Source organism: Coccinella septempunctata, chromosome 2, assembly GCF_907165205.1.
Source record: "Coccinella septempunctata chromosome 2, icCocSept1.1, whole genome shotgun sequence".
NCBI classification, from domain to species: domain Eukaryota; kingdom Metazoa; phylum Arthropoda; class Insecta; order Coleoptera; family Coccinellidae; genus Coccinella; species Coccinella septempunctata.
In genome coordinates this window covers 13761454-13779827 of record NC_058190.1, presented here as the reverse complement: position 1 = coordinate 13779827, position 18374 = coordinate 13761454, and the positions used below count along the sequence as shown (strand labels likewise).

At 34.7% G+C, this 18374-nt stretch overlaps 1 protein-coding gene across 1 annotated transcript in view; it reads right to left on the bottom strand.

Moving 5' to 3' along the window:
- Window positions 1-1171: 1171 nt before the first annotated feature.
- The window catches only part of LOC123307623, a 34525-nt gene continuing 17322 nt past the window's right edge, over window positions 1172-18374 (bottom strand). The window contains exons 6-9 of the mRNA XM_044890009.1: window positions 13391-13578; window positions 10391-10795; window positions 4961-5109; window positions 1172-1528 (exon numbers count right to left, since the gene is read on the bottom strand). Coding sequence (XP_044745944.1) covers window positions 1425-1528; window positions 4961-5109; window positions 10391-10795; window positions 13391-13578 — 846 coding nt within the window. The 3' untranslated portion in view covers window positions 1172-1424. The remainder of the gene's footprint in view (window positions 1529-4960; window positions 5110-10390; window positions 10796-13390; window positions 13579-18374) is intronic.

Genomic DNA, 18374 nt, shown 5'->3' with positions numbered 1-18374 from the left:
ATTCCACGTCAGTGTTTTCAATTTTAAATAGTTCATCTTGTTCTCTAAGGGAAAGCGCTCACCAAAGTAGCGTAGCACTGACATTAGTTAACCATACAATTATTACTAACGATTCGAATTGTTGTTACAGAGTATCTGCAGCCATCTAATCCCACAGTCTGTTCTATGTCAGCTTCTCAGCGACTTTTATAACATATGCTTCAGATATTTGTGATATTGCACCTTATCGACTTGGGCGATTGGGTCGAAATTATCTCGAAATTTAGAAAAATTGAGAACTTACCTCAATATATGTGGGGGAAAATGTGAGCAATGGATATGGCGAATGATTTTCATGTAATTCGAGGGCGTTTCCAGCTTAGTTTCATTTTCATATAGGCTGTATTCGGGTTCGACTTTTGGACGGTCCGAGAATTGTTCCAAAACTGCGCAAAACTGTTGCGCCCTAGTATAAAATCCCCTGCGCAGTTCTAGAACCATTCTCGGACTGTCCGAAAGCCGAACACAGCTATAGAAAACGACGGGGATCCCCCATCCCCAAGTCATCCTGAATAAGAAACGCTAAGCGAGAGGTGAATTCATTTTGTGGTCACCGATTTGTTTACGTTTGGTAAACGTAAAAAATCTCCATATCCAAATATTTTTCTCGGTAATTCCCAATCAGGCGACGTGGTCAAGAGTGTTAGCTGGACATGGTCCGTTTATTCGATTTCTGTTTGGTTTTTTCACTACCGCTTCCTCGGTATTGATGACCTACTTTAATGGCTAACTACAACCTTTAGTGCTTAAAAGTCCATTAAAATTTAATAATCCATCAAAATGTTAATCCTCCATTGTTCCCTTCGAAAACAGTTTCAAATTCTGATGGGGCATCAAATCTTAATGGACTTTCCTGGGCATGTGACTATTGTTTTTATTATTTGAAGCCAAATAATTCGAAGACAGCCTTTTTAATATTTAAATCTCAAGTGCTTCAAACTTTTTAGGAGGATGTAGTACATGAGCACACTGTAATGGATCCATAATAATTTATCAGTCAAACAAAAATATTGGAAGAAAATTTAGAAATTCCTGGGTGCTCAATTCATTTCTAATGGCAAACATTTATCAATATAGGGTAACAGCAAAGGTTAATGATTTGGTAAGGTAGAATAAAGAATCGATCAATAGATGTAGTACCAGTTGCACGTTTCAGTTTTATTTTCAAAAAATTGATCTATCCAAATACAACAACTGAGTTGATTATAACACAATCAATTGTCTCAAACGCTATAACAAAACAAAAGATCCATATGATTCATATATGTATCATAAAATCTGTATAATATAATACACATTATAAATAATAACCGAAACGATATAGAAAACAGTAAAATGTACACAAAAATAACTGTTTTCCACACATTACGAAATCGTTTGAAACTCTAACTTTCTTCGTCATCAATTTCTCCCAACACTTCTTGGATAAATTTGAATCTGCAAGTTGGTTTTTTTCTTTTACTGTTTTCTTTCAGATGTTCCAAGCAAGCTGAAAATAAATTTGTTTTTGATCGAATTGTTCAAATAAGATTTCAGGGAATTGGTAATAGTACAAGTAATGAATTTCTGTTTAAAACTTTCGGTTTCTACTACTTCAAATTTACAATCTTAACAACTAGTGCCAGCAGAAACATAACTTTCGTTATTTTGCAAATCTTCACCTACAGCAACTCATTTGTTGTGTGGTTAGTCATACGAATGAGCAAGGCAGAAACATGAGTTTTCACGAGAACTGTGGGTATGGAAACCTGGCAGGTTAAAAATTCATTTATTCCCTTCGATAAATATTGAGTGAACCACTATGTATAGGTCTTCTTTTTCAAATTGTTGCTTTCAAACATTTTTCTTCAGTTGTGGTTCCTCTTATGGATTCCAATTGTAGAACTTTCTTTCATCGTCCATTAAGTCCGGAAATAAGTAGACATATTCCATTTCTTTTTCTATATATGTATACAATGAATCCATATTCGTCAACGCCTCCTTCGTTTTTCGAGAATCTTCGTTTTTCGAAAATCTGTGATAGCGAACACGTGTAGTGGTCAAATAACTCGTGCTAGTGACGTGTAAAGGTCCGGTCTTCCCTGAGACGACTGCCACGCTCGACGACAGTCGTGGAGCCGGTGGAGCACTACTTGTGTGTATTTCTTATGGCGCTTTTTTGCTCTACACCATTTCCAGTTGTAATTCAGAAATACTCAATTGAAATTCAGAAAACATCAATTGTATTTCAGATTAGTCATTTTCATTTCAGAAAACATCAAATGTAATTCAGATTAGTCAATTTAATTTCAAAAATGGTCATTTGAAATTCAGTTTAGTCACATTTATTTCAGAAACCGTCAATTGTATTTCAGATTGATAATTTGTATTTCAGAAATCGTGAAGTGTATTTCAAGAAATATCTATTGTAATTCAGCAAGGAATTCATTGAATTTATGAACTTTTATCATCTTAAAAAACACTAAACTCTCTGTATGTAAACAAGAAAATGCAACAATTTGAACGCCCACAGGCATGTGATCAATGGCAATAGCAGCTGCATGGAAGTTGGTGCTATGCTACGCTGCTCTAGCACAATCACCCCCAAAGATTGTATCCTTAGCCTGGTCAATAACATTCTCCAGATATGCAGATTCAGAATTTTCAGGAGAATAGAAAGATTAGGCACCTAGATAATAAATAAGGGAGTAGGACTACGCCAATATTATGCAACACCCTAAATATATATGAAACTAAGTTTTTTTTAAAATTCCATTCTATACAATGTAACACAAAACAGTTAAAGATAGAGGACGGGCATTTATAATCAATCACCCCGTACCTACTGAGCTATCAAATAAATCTTGGAGACAAGGAACACAGTGTGTATCTTGAATAGGAATAGGATTATTAAATTCGAAAAATACACTCCGTCGCCTCTCTCTGCTACTATTGTTCTTTTTATCGATTTTAGTGGGAAAGATTCGATTAAAAGAACGATAGAAGTAGAGAGAGGCGATGGAGTGTATTTTTTCGAACTTGGGCGATATGTGATTAGTAGAGTACTCTTTCTTACTTTCTGAATTACAAATTGACTAATCTGAATTACATTTGATGTTTTCAGAAATAAAAGTGACTACTCTGAATTTCAAATGACTATTTCTGAAATTAATGGTTGTATTCTGCTTTTCATCTGTAAGTTACAAATCTGTAGCGTACGATCGATCTGTAAGTGTCCGATTGACAGATTCGTAAATAATACAATTCTGGAAATGTTCCTGTTACTATCTTCTTCACAATGTTACTTTTGAACTACTAATCGTACCTAAATAGTAACGGATTCCTGTAAGCTATAAAGATCACTAAAAACGTCCAGAATTGCAAATTTCCTATAAGCTTATGAAAAGTTACAGATTGGCTTACAGAAGAAAGCAGAATACCACCATTAATTGACTAATCTGAAATACAATTGACGGGTTCTGAAATAAACTTGACTAATCTAATTTTCAATTGATCATTTCTGAATTACAACTGGAAATGGTGTAGACGACTGCGATAAGAGCCGTTAAAGGTTTTAGAACCTTGAAAAGAGCCGTTAGACGATCTTCGTTACTCATAGCCGTGATAATCTTCCTGAGTAAAACCGTGATCTGTCGGCAAGGGCCTAGTTCGAAACGGTAGGGAACTTTATAGCTTGCCAAGATGGACTGATAAATACAAGATGCTGAACTAAAAATAAGCCTTTCAAATGAGGTATCATTTAACCCATCTTCTCTGTTCAAAATATAGAGGTTGGGGTTGTAACACCAAGGGTTGAGTTCGATCTTAGAAGTTGTTTCCCTGGAATGAAAAATCGACGTGTCCGAGCGTTTTTGAATAATTCGGTTCTGCCGACCTACGGAGCCGCTGTTTCGTTTTTAATGGCCCACTCTACATATTATTCACACTTTACTATTTGTACATGTTAGGAGGGGGGACGATCTTTCCCTTCGGTACGAGATAATTCAGTTTACTTTCATCCACATGATGATGCTACAGTGATAGCGAAATATAGTACGTGTCGTGGTTAAATAACTCATGTTAGTGAAAATCATCAGATATCGGCTACATCAATCAAATATTCGAAGAGAATTTATCTGAATAAGGGTGACCGGCCACCGAATGCGGAGTTGAGCGAAGCTGAGCATTTTCAATGCTAAATTAATCACGAGCTACGTCACTCGATTCGTAGCTTGTCAATTATATTAGTACTGAAAACGCTCAGCTTCGCTCAACTTCGCATTCGGTGGCCGGTCACCCTAAATGCACATGCACAATAACTTGAAATATCATACATAGAAAATCATTTTCAAGATTAGTTTCAATAGTTATTTGTGCAACCAGTTGGGAAAAGCATTATTTTTTTTTCGTAATGAGCGAATTTCTGCGCATCGAGCGAAGCGAGTTGCACAAAAGAACGATTATCAACTTAATACTCTTTGATCTAGAGGAATTATTTGTCAATGCCATAGACATAGAGGCATGGACTGAGCAATGCCGTAATGAGCGTATTTCTGAGCAACGAGCGTAGCGAGTTGTGCAAAAGAATGCGAAGTACGAGAAATCGTGTTTCCCAACGTGTTTCACACAATAGTTTTTTCTAATTTTGAATAGGATGTTGCTATGAATTCAGATTGGAAGTATCAAAAACGTCCTCAAAAGCTTCTTTCAGAGATTCCTTTAAAATCGTCTAGTGACGGAAATTATTTCATTTTTCACTCGTTAACTCGTAACTGGTTGCGAAAAGTGAAACGTTTCAAAGCGTCAACGAATTTTAAAAAGTGACAGTTTATATGTCAAAATAAAAGTTCTCTATGTTAATTTTTTCTACAAAATATTGATTGACATGTCCATAGACAATGTAATGTCTAATAATGAGTAATTATTAGTATCAATAGCCTACCTTTAAAATCCTTCAACTTTTCTTTCGGAACTCTACTTCGCACAAGGTCGGTGAACATCTTGTACAATCTTGGGGATGTAAATGAATCGAACTTTTTAGCCAACGTTTTCCAATCAATTTCACGCCAGTCGTTATAATTTTCGGACAATCTGTGAAAATAATTATTAATTCAATAGTTTTCTTATGTCACAGAGAAAAATATTAAGTGCAAAATCATCATGTATCGTTGATGGGATATGAGAAAAAACTACCTCATTATATAATTTGTTATCCTGAACACTCAAATTTCTGTTGATGAAAATATGTTCGTTTTTGATATTTGTGGACTTTTATGTTCGTGACTGAGGAGAGTGTCTTTAATTTGTACATATACTTTATTCACTTTTATAAAAGCACTCGGATGGCCATGAAATAATTTTCTTTAGTTTTCGAAGCAAGAACGGAGTAAGGTTGGTAAATTTGAACTCAAAGATTGTATAATTATATAATCTTTGCTTGAAATGTCGTTAACATAGATAACACTTCCTCTACACTGGTGGAATTCAAATCGAGTATAGAAAAGTGCTACACTTTTTATGCAAACGAAAGGACCTATCGATAAGCCATCCATATATGGCGCCATCTGTTAGAATGGTACACTAAACACAATATGAGGGTCCTGTAGCGTTCTTCAAATAACTGGAGAACAGAAAAATCATCACTTGGAAGACCAAACCTGGCCGAGAGGCCCTCCCGATCAAAAGCAAGATTTTGAATATTATTAATTTCCATACTGAAGGGATTTCTGACGACGAGTGTGATTCTTCACCAAAATCTATAGAGAATTTTTGACGCAGAGATGATGTTCTTCACAGCGCAATTGGAAGACAAGCTACCTATGATTAATCATTTTTTATTTAGTTATCATCAACTCTTCGAATCAATTTGATGAAAGCTGTATTATTTACTTCTTTCTCGTTTTCTGTTCGGATTTTTTGTTTTAGACATAATTTCGAGATGGGGAGAGGATAAAGAAATTGTTATGTCAATGGAAGAGGACTTCATAGACAAAAAACTATATTCGCGGGCTTAAAACGGACTTGAAACGTTTTATTATAATGGAAAAAAAGGCCCTCAGTATTAAAAGCTTATTCTGTAAACAAATGTGTCATCATTACACAACTCACAAAGAAACAGGGTTTTTTTTAACTCAGGTTTTCCCCTAAGATTAAGTATCATACGCCGAATAGTATGGTACCCCGTTGCACTAACCTCTGTTAAAACTCACTATACTTCATTCAAATTTATTTTAGCAGTCGGTTGGCCATGAAATAATTTTCTCAAGTTTTTGTAACTAGAACGAAGTTAGGTTGGCACTCATGAAATGTCGTTAATGTCATAACGCCGTTGCCACAACTAATATCAATTTTTATTACGAAAATGCCGAAAGTGATTGAAAAAAGAGACAGGGTTTCAGGAAGTGCTATTTAGAATTCAGGTCCGCTCATTCAAATAGTTATATTCTAAAATCCACAATACGTCAGACGGTAGCGAACATATTCAAGGTAAGAGAATTTATATAATGTTTCATCTGAATCTAAACGACTTATATTTCAGCTGAATATTTCCACAATCAGAAAGATTGTGAATGAAGAGTATGACAAAGAAAAAAAAGTGGTGGCATTTCATGCAGAATTTTATGTTTGAGTGAATTAATGCGAAAAGTTAACTACAGGATTTTCGATAAATGTCATCGGAGAATGAGTTCCCTAAAATGGATTTTTCTGTTTTTCATTTGACTTGTCCTATACAATGTGAATGTCTTAAGGTACTAATAAATACCTAAATATTATAATTACATCAATGTATTAAGATGAATAGCCACAAATACACGCAAGTTGCCCTGTTACTGTTTATTCATGTGAAATTTTTGTTCAACGGTGAAGTTGCATCTTAACTTGAAACTTCCTTCAACTCCTTTTACTTATATTGATGCAAGATGATTTTTGTTGAAGAATTTTACATTCTTGTAATTATCTGTTAATTCCTCCAGGAAATACCTACCCATTCCCAACCACTGCATCATATGCATTTCATCTTTGAGTTAATATTTTTGAAATCTACAACTGATGTAAGCCAAAGAAGATAACGAACATTAACTCTCCTCAAGCTAGTGCATATTATGATATTATACTAATCTCTTATATTTTCCATGCAAATAACTGGATTTGGTATGCCTTCAATCAGTTTGTATAAACTTCAATTATGTTTGTCACATATTTTCCGAAGAGATTCGACATTGTGATAAAATACGTAATAACAGAAACTTTTACGTAGAACGGGCAACATAGCGTTGATTTAAAACCCAAAAATGTTTTGACAAGCGTCATAACCCCACATTTTCGTACTATACAGAGTGAAATGTGTCAAATTTCCATGGCCAACCGACTGCTAAAATAAAGTTGAATGAAGTATACATGTGCTATATTTTTTGTCAACCAAAAATGTATCGCTAATATTCAAGAGAAAATATAAAATTCTAAACACAAACAATTGTGCTAAAATTGATGGTTACGTGGGCTGCATTCGGGCCAAGCAGTTCGTTTGGGAAAGTTACTCTTTGTAACATGAAATGCGTGCGGGAAAAGGATTGAACGCGCACGCTTGTAGGAAAAATAGTTTTTCTACAAACGTGCGCGTTCAACCTTTTTCCCGCACGCATTCCAAGTTGCAAAGAGTCACTTTCCCAAAGAGTGCGGGAAAAACGCCTGCTATTTCTTTCCCGCACGCATTTGCGTGCGGGAATGGATTAGCAGGGGTTTTTCCCGCACGCAAATATTATAGAGTAAATTAAATTCTATCATCTTTCTATGGACTGAACGTCAACGATGAGAAACCCTTAGTAACAACATGCAGAATAACGTCTGTCATTATATATGAATTAATCAAATGAGATATGATCTGTTTCGTAAAATGGATACATTTATATATTTCAAGCGCTTGTAGAAAAAATATTGTTCCTAACTCTTGCGGAAAGTGTCTTGCCCGCACTCAACTGCTTACCCGAACTCTGCTTCGCATCGTTCGGGCAACGGCAGTTTCGTGCGGGCAAGTATCACTTTCCGCACTTGATAGGAAAATAACTATTATGAGATATAACTGAAAAATACATTTTTTATGGATTTTAAACAGTGCCGAATTGAAAAAAAAACCTCTTAAATCTTCTGTTAAAATATATGTACAGGGTGGGCAAAATTCGTTGTCTAGTGAGGAGACCTCGAGAATTTAAGTAGCTAGAAGAAAACGGATGACACATTCTCGAGCTCTTTTTTCATGACTAATCCAAATCTGAAAACAGAATAGGCCTTTCATTTTTAAATTTCGAGTTATAAACAAAAATTGAGATTTTGACGATTCCGAAAAGTTCTCATAACTTTTTTGTCTTTGAAGTTACAGCTCTGAAACTTGAACCTTCTCAGGCACTTTCATACGTAGGACCTACTGACGAAAGATTTTCTTCCAATTCAAAAATAACAAATTCAATAAAAGTTCGCATTTAAAAAAATTAAAGTTCACCTAATGATTAGAAATGAAAAAATATTTTGAGCTCATCAGTGGATTCTACGTTAAAAAGTGCCTGTAGAAAATTCAAGTTTCAGATTTGTAACTTCGAAGACAAAAAAGTTATGGGAACTTTTCGGAATCGTCAAAATCTCAATTTTTGTCAAGACAAGAAATTGTCAAACTCAAAAAAGAAGTCTCGTAGGAGGCTGCGTTTTTCACCATTATTTTATTCTCCGAAAAAGAGCTAAAAATGTCTCATCCGTTTTCTTCTAGTTGCTATAGTTCTCGAGATCAATTATATACAAGGTGGTGTCAAAAAGGTATGTTTTGTTGAATGGAATACCCTATATATTATTAAATATTTGAATAGAGCTTGAAAATTCATTAACAAAAATATGGATCAAAGGGGGTCTGTGATTTTTTGTTTTTTACTTATGAGTACTTATCTGCCAAAAAGTATCCAATTTCTAAAGTCTGTAAAATGTATTCTATTGAACCTAAAAAGTCCTACGTGGTGTCAAAAAACTTGTAATTTAGTCTTCTACTTACTAAAGCTTTAAAATTTTGAATACTACCAACAAGTTATCAGTGTTGCCAATATTTGAAAATTGTAGATTTTCTCAATTTTTTTAAATGAAACACTCTATTTTCAAATAGAGAATTTCAAGAGCTATTTGATAATGTATCATATCATAGGTCTCCTAGTCTTAATTTAAGAGCTACTTATCAATTTATGTTGAAAAAAAAAAAATTTCATTCTTATTAGTGGATTTTTATATAGAAATCGTTGCTATAGCAACAAAAATTATCTCCACAGTCTAGAGGTGACATTTCTATCTTTGACTCAGATTTTTTATGTCATGCTATAGATACGATTTTACTCATTCATTGCTGAATTATACCAATATTCTAAATTTACCAAAGTTACTTGTAACTCTGTACTCTGTACTCTGTACTGTATAGGGTGTTCCATTTGAAACAAATGGGAATAACTACAATTTCCAAATGTTGGCAACACTGATTACTTGTTGGTAAATTTCAAAGATTAGAAGTATTAATGAGAAGAAGGCTAAATTAAAATTTTTTGACACTACATGGGTCTCTCTCGGTTTCAAAGAATATTTTTTACAGGCCTTTGAAGTTGGACAATTTATGACAGATAAATGCTTATAAGTCAAAAACAAAAAAGCGTTGACCCTCTTTGACCTACGTTTTTTAAAATGTCTCTTCAAGTACTATTCAAATATCTAATCATAAAGGGGGTGTTCCATTTAACAAAAGGTAACTTTTTGTTATCACCCTGTCTGTAATGAATTTTTAAAATTTTTCTTATCAAAAAAAGTGAAGTTCCAAAGAGCATGAACAAGTTTTATGTGAAACTATTTTTTGTAGCTATTACAATTCCTCAGATAAAAGGATGGGGAATTTTAAACGGGCCAGCCTGTACAAGAAATGACTCATCATATATATGTTAGTCTAGTTTATGGTGACACACTCTATATATGCAAATATTAGAATAATTCAGATACTGGAATAATTGAAATGATTCAATTTCGAATGACATTCGAGTATTATCAAATCAAGTTCAATTAGCAGTCTATTACGGCCGTTTTCAATAATCCTATCTATCCATTGTTTCAGTTACTGAAGATAGAAAATGCATGTGATTTCGTTTGTATGATCTATTTGTAGATATATTTTAGAATGGTTACCAATGGTTACTAATCGTCGGTAAGTGAAACGATGGATAGATAGGTTTATTGAAAACGGCCGTTAGACCATTACATAACACAAGTAAATAACACAAGAGATTCGTTATTAGAAGATCTGCAAATAAGGCAGGTTTGTAAATGAAAAAAGCACAAATAATAAATGAAAAAAACTTACGTTTCTATCAATTCCTGTCTTATTTCTGTAAAATCTTCATCAAATTTTGGATTAAAGACCCTTGTATAGAAATCCATGTACCATACTCTCTTAATTTTATCGGAAGGAATGTCCATTCTCGTAGATATTTTTTTCCATTCTTCACCAGTTATACGACGTTCTTTCAAATCTGAAAATTCCTTAACACCTGTTACTTCTAACATTGTCAGAAATAGTTTTTTGGTGCGACATTTATCCCAATAAATTCTTTCAGGGTCGAATAATTGGTCAGTGATAAGTTTTTGATATCTTTTGAGTACGGCAATACGCGGCCTTTTCAACAAATTAGCAAGGTCTGCAAATGGTTTTGTTGCCTTCGATGTGTTCAAATATTCGAGGATAATTTCATCATCTTCGGGTGTGAAACTGAAAAGTGAGGAGAAGCTTATAGAAAATATATCAATCGGACCGCCACAAAGAGAACAATTTTAATTTAAATTCTATTGGTGACAATTGAGGGTATACCATATATTATGACAGCTGTGCCGTAAAAAAGCTTTTAAGCCCTACGGTCGGATTATGCCAGATAATAGCCTTTTTTTGTTTGCACTTGAGGCAGTCCCAGGAAAGTTCCAAATCGGTTTAAACTAGTTGCAGAGCAATGGTATGTAATATGGTATGGTATATACAGGTTGAGTCTTCGACTCTTACAAATATTTTAACTATAGATTCTTGAGATCAAAAGGTACATGTTTTTTCCTTGCCATTTTTTCCGTATCGGCTCGGTTTAAAACGATTTTATCGAATGAAATAAATTTCAGAATTTAGATTTTCATTTATTTGATGAATCTTTTTCGAACACTAGATATCACCTACGTCTTCCAGTTTTCTCATTATGATCATTACGTACCATAAAAATACCAAAAATTCAAAGAACCCAACAATCGAAACTAAATAGGACGCTACTCATGAATATTTGAACGTTTTGTAAAATAAAAGTATTCTTCAAAATTTCTCGTGTAATGCGCCGTTTTGGAGTAATTTGATGTTCAAAAATTAAAAAGTGAAATTTGAAAAATTGGGTACTTTGGCTGAATACAACTCTGTTTGAGAGATCCACAGATCTCTGTGTCACAGATTTAGCTAGTTATTTTGAAGGTAATTTTTTTCCAAAGGATGGCATAGCTCATTATGATAACTCAAAATGCAGCCCTGATATAAAGATATAACCATTTCAAATTTCATAATGAGCTGTGCCACCCCTGGAAAAATAAAATTACCTTCAGAATAACTGGCTAAATATGTGACACTACACATCTGTGGATCTTTCGAACAGAGTTGTATCGAGCCAAAGTACCCAATTTTTCAAATTTCACAGATACTTTTTAATTTTTGAGCATCAAAAACTACTCGAAAACTGCACATTATGCGAGAAAATATGAGGAATACATACTTATATGTATTTTACGTTCAAATATTCATTAGATAGCGTCCAACTCAGTTTCAAGAGTTGGGTTCTTTGAATTTTTGGCTTTTGAATGGTACGTAATGTTCATAATGAGAAAACTGGAAGACGTGGGTGATATCTTGTATTCATTCGAACAAGATTTATCTTGGTATTCAAGCCTTTTCTTCTGCCTTTATTGTTATGTCATCAGTCAATTTTGTGTCACAAATCATACTATAGTTAGCAACAAACTCTTTTCTTCTGTTGAGAGTTCAGTGCCCTTTGTAGATTACCACCACGTGCTTGGCAATCATTCGCCGTATTGGTACAAACAAGGACTATAAGAACATTTTCTTCACATTAATAAAACAAATTCACACAAGACCTTACAAAGAAAATGTAGTAGGTACTTATATAAACTTAAGTACCTTTTATTTGACAATCCTTATCATTATCAATAATAACACTGATTCAACAACAAAAAGTTGTTACTCTTTGATAATAATATAATAATTTATTTGAAACTGACTGACAGGACAATAATGTTGAGTTAATGAAATGACAACGATCATTGGCAACCGGCCAACCAATTAAATAACTTTATTGAACTAGGATGAAGTTGCACCAAAATAAAAAACGAAATAACACTAGATATAAAAAAAAATTAGCACTCCTTACGTAAGATTCTGTTAAGCCACAGTCATACAACTGGGAATAAAATTAAGCGTCCATTAACTTTTAACGACGCTTAGTTAAGTAATATTTTTAAGGGGTATTGGTGCAGACGGACCTTATTGAAGAGCTGAATTTTAAAATTGAATCTTTGGATATACAAATATCGTCATGGAGTAAATCAAGAAGTCGTTTTTCAACTCCTTCAGGCCAAAATGGTAGACGTACATAAGCCGCAGTAGAAATACTATCCGTGAGAGATGGAAAATACTGTTATTTCCATTTTCTTTTTGAAAACAGACATGACCTAGCGCCAACTCTATATTTCCTTCTTAACACTCAGAGTGAAAATGGTAGCATTTATCCATTCCAAACCCAGTTTGCTGGAACCGCATTTCGCCGTCATCATGCATTCGATAGAATGCGGAAACGTTCGGATTCGGAACTATCCATTGACAGGATATCTGAATCGAGAAAAGGATAATTTCTCCTTTAGGTGGTAAATATTGATAAAAATTTATTCAGATACAAGACATTCATAGACATAAAAATCAACAAATGACCATTCCATCGAGATGCAACTACGTTTTTGGACTTTTAGATCTCATTAGAACAACTCAACTTCCTCTTTGACGGAAACGGATTGAATTGAAGAAAGTTTTATATACTGAATGATGATGTGGTAGTAGTAAGTTACTTTTTCAAGAAATACTATTTTAGAAATAGAATTTTAGGACGGTAATCTGAAAAAGCTTGAGTATCCATTGAAAGCATTACAATCTCTCTCATCTCAATAAGAAAACACTTTATCTAAGAAGTAAAACCAACTGGTTAAATATATGTAAATGCCGAGGACTTGCCCTCGTTCAATTGATTTAGTATTTTAATGAAATTACACTTACTTCCTACGTTCCTTTTGGCCAAATATTCTCTTGAAACGTATATAAATGTTATACATTAATCTATCTTCGAAATTATGTGAAATGAATTGAACGAATTTTTTGAATTTCTTAGTGGGAATATAACCATATCTGGATTGCTGGCTGCCAAGGAGGAAAGGAATGTAATTATCAACATCCCAACCATGGTACTGAAAAAAAAATAGATTAGAAAATATCTTGGAAATCAATAAAATACGGATAAATTAGCCAACAGCAATATTAGAATAGGGAAGAATTGATTTGAAAACCAATAAAACTCATGATATGAGGATAGATGTAGGTAGTACCAAAAATTAAGGGATTTGAAAAAAATCTACTCTTCCTCGATGTAATAGACTTTCTGTTGATCCTCCGAGTTAGCTAGTTCACGTAAGATCCTAACATTTGTTTGCGGGGAGATTTAATTAGGGTAGTGTGCTGATGGAAAAAAAACAGAAATCAAACCAGTATGAGGAACAACTTCGAAGTAATCAAATCAAATCAAACTCATTCTACAAATCATTACAAACAATAGTCATGAAAGAAAATACTTAAAGGAAAACAGTAACATGAATTAACTAATCTTAGACTTCTACTACCCGAATTCATCCGACATGAATTCCTCAACCGGAAGCGAGTAGTAACATTTAGACGTCAAAAGATGCCTGAGAAGTTTTTTGAAACCGATAGTCCATTTCATTTCTTCCGGAAGTCGATTATATGATTAACGGTGGTATTCTGCTTTCATCTGTAAGCCAATCTGCCAAAGCCAAACTTTTCATAAGCTTACTGGAAAATTATGCATTTCTGGACGTTTTTTAGTGATCTGTAGCTTACAGGAATCCGTATCTATTCACGATAAGTAGTTCAAAATTAACACTGTAAAGAAGATAGTTACAGGAACATTTCCAGAATTGCATTATTTACGAATCTATCAACCGGACACAGACAGATCGATCGTACGCTACAGATTTGTAACTTACAGATGAAAAGCAGAATACAACCATTAATTGCTAAGTACTTAGAAGCTTTCTGGGTTCTTTTTAGTCTGTGCTACGGCATACACAGATCTTGTCTGTAACTTATGGCAAACTGATGGAATTCATCACTTATTCATGCCTATTCTCATGATCATGTAGCAGACAAGCATAAATGAATTGGGAGTAAAAAGTAATAATGTTGAACTTTCTGAAGTAGTCTCTGCAGGAGTTGGTGCTGTTTATTCCTGCAAGAGTTATTGTTCCCTTCTGTTTCAAGAAAACGATTTTGGATTCTGGTGCATCTCAGCATCTCCCCAAATGAGAATGCCATAGGACATGGCATTGTGGAAAATAGCATAGTAGGTGTCCAAGAGCACTTTTTCGTTGCATAATCTTTTCAGTCTGTTCAAGAGGAATATTATTGATGATAATTTCTTGGTAAGCTTCTCTACATGAGTATCAAATTTGAAATTCTCTTGAATCTGTACACCAAGAAACTTCGCACTTCATCTGTCATCTGTTCCAGTCCTTGATCCTATCCTCAGAATTTTCGTTTTATCAACATTTGAATGAAGACCGTTTGAGTCGAACCATGATTCGGCTTCTTTGAGTTACCTCTCCACGTTCGCACTTGAGTTTTTTGAGATATTCCAGAAAGAAGTGTCATCAGCATAGTAACAAACACAGTCAAGTCATGTTGGAAGGTCATTGATGTATATTATGAAAAGTAATGGTCCTAGTATGGACCTCTGAGATACTCCCTTACGTATCCTCATCCAGGTTGTTGTTCTCTCCTTTATATGCACCTGTTGCTGTCTACCCTCCAAACCATATGTGTCACAGATTGGTTTTCCCTTGAGAGATTTAATTATTATTTTCACCTCATCAGACATTGTCGGTTCTAAAAAGAAGGATTTATAATTTGCAACTTTTTGCTTTTTTATGAGCTTCGTCGATTCATCTTTAGCGGCAGATTTGGATACATCATTATTTATTCTTCCAAGGAACTTCAGATATTCTTGTGAATCAAGTACAACGTCCTGGCTATTTTTCTTCCTCTGAGGGTCACACAATTTGCCAAGCTTGTTTTTGCTCATCCTGGGATATCTTCATGGAAAAATATTCCCTCTCTGCGTTCTCTAATGATATCTTATAGAACTTCCTATAATTTCTCTACGACTTTATTGTATCATTATCTTTCTCAACTTAAGTCTTGTTTGTAAAGCATCAAATTTATTTTTGAAAAATTAATGGAAACAACAATTCCGAAGGAATTGTAGTTCCAATAATGTGAGTTAGTCATGAACTATCATAGGAACTCCCAGAGAAGTCGAAAAATTCAAGTGCAACTGTAGACCTGTTTCGGGATCATTTTCCCTCGTCAGTACAGTGTAGCACTGAATCTTCCGAGAGGAGGTTGGTAGTCTTATGTGATCTTGGGACGCCGCTTTGAGATATTCTCATCACGATACGCCACCTGTCACGCAAAGGCTGAACCAAAACCTCACTTTCTCTGCAGACTCCTACAACAGTTCATGGCTCCCAAGTTCAACTACTTCCCGCAGTCATCGAATGTGCAAACATTCATCAAGGACCACGGGCGAATTGAGGGGGTTCGCTCACTAAATATAACCATACCCTGGTCCGGGAAAATTCAAGTAGTTGAACTTGGGAGCCATGAACTGTTGTAGAAGTCTGCAGAGAAAGTGAGGTTTTGGTTCAGCCTTTGCGTGACAAGTGGCGTATCGTGATGAGAATATCTCAAAGCGGCGTCCCAAGATCGCATATGACTACCATCCTCCTCTCGGAAGATTCAGTGCTATACTGTACAGACGAGGGAAAATGATCCCGAAACCGGTCTACAGTTGCTCTTGAATTTTTCGACTTCTCTGGGTTCCTATGATAGTTCATGACTAACTCACATTATTGGAACGACAATTCCTTTACAGTACCTACTCCTTTTTGTATTAAATTTATTTTTGATTTTTTCCTGTTCTTCGGTATACCAAGGTTCATTTCTTGACTTTTTTGATGATTTACCCACCTTTCTAATGACTGGACAATGCATATCCAAGGCTGCTATGATTTCTGAGTGAAAATTTTTAAAAATTTGTTCGGGTGTTCCAATTATAAACTTGTCCTGCATCCAGTTGATCTCACCCAGTCAAGTGGTTAGTTTATTGATTTTATAATCAGGGAATTTTCTTACGTATTCAAATATGATTTTGTTCGATTCCGCAACAGAAGTGCTGAACTCAATTTTCTGGGCACGATAGTCAGAAAGGTGGGGCTGGAACGTACTTTTTACAATTTTACTTGTAAAACAGTTGCGATAAAAATTTTTGTCAATACATAATCGATTTCAAGCGAATAACCTGGTCATCATTAGTAATTACCAACAATAACCAACAATGACCAATTGCATTCATGCGCTTTTGGTCATTATTGGTTATAATATCGTGACGTCATTAACTAGCCCTTCAACGTCATCATTTTGGACCGCAGATAACCGGAGATAACCATACTCGAGAGCTGGGTTAAACTTCTGGTTATTGAAATGAGGTTAGAAGTTGTGAAGGGACATAACCAAGGGCAAAACCAGCAATAACCGCTGTTATTACAGGTTATTCGCTTGAAATCGATTCATGTTAATGAATCGAGGGTTACCCTCGACGGCTCTTGGAACAAGGGCTTAAAGCCAAATTCTTCCTCTCCCAATAAAAGATTTTATTTCTATCTCGTTCATTTATAACCCTCAAACTTTCCAACATCCTGGAGAAAAACCGATCAAGATCCTGGAGCTTTATATATACCGATCACCTGTATTCGTAACTTTGTAAATTCGATACCTGTCACTTTAAAATTTCCTTCATCTTCATACAATTGAAGATCTTCAATTATTTCCACTTCGTGATTGTCTTTGGTAAAAATAGCGACACCGCCACATGCAGTAATTTTTCTTGAAAAATTTGATGCAATCTTCAGTCCAGGAATGTTGAATTGAGAATATTGTTCTTTCTGAAAGTTTATGGATTGACAATTTAAATTGACTAACCTATATTTAAACCGTCTGATCATATCGTCGGAAAAAGCGAAACCTTTTAGCCACCACCCCAACAGGCCAAGTTTCAGGTTTATTCAAATATTCTAATAACCCATAATCCGCTCCAATTCTCAAGGACAAACTCGACGAATTACCCTTTTCATCTTTTATTTTGTCAACTAGAAATTCCTCGCCTGGAAACCTTGCGCACAAATGATTTTTTATATGCTCACAAGTTACTCCTGGTTTAACTGTTCCTACATGCAACCAAGCTCTTTTTGTTACCGTAGCAAAACTGCCCTTTTCACTAGACGAGTTTCCTAGATCCCACAATCTTGGTATTACCGATATCCTTTCTTTCTCTTCCAGGACTTTTTTCCGACCTGGCAACAGTGTTAACTTTGTATACTTTATTACTTTCAGGTAGGACTTCCATTTGAGAATTATTATCACCTGATAATTATTTGATTCTTCTCTAGTAGTAATTTTATGACGAGTTTCTGATAATTTATTCTCTCTTTTAAATGAGAAACAAGTTCAGTAAGTGCCTCATCGAGATTTTCTAGGTCATTTCCTTGTTTATTCTCTCAGAGATATACTGCAACCATTTCCTAGGTTTTTTCGAATGTAAATGAAGTTCGTCCGCCATATTTGAAACTTAATCATGATCATCTTAAGCATGAAACAATAAATATTTCTAGACAAATTCATTTTATGGAAAAAACAAAAGGGACAATATGTTTCTAGTTCATCACGAAGATTAATATTCTGCAAGCTCAAGTTGTTAATTTTGTATTTTAAATTTTTTACGGGGGAAGAATGATTTTGTATTTCAGAATCTTGGCAGATCTTGCCAGAGGCTGCTATTCCTCAGTTAACAATATAGGCTGGAGAATATTTCGTTGGATTTGTGCGAGATAATTTAAAATCAGAAACGAGTTAG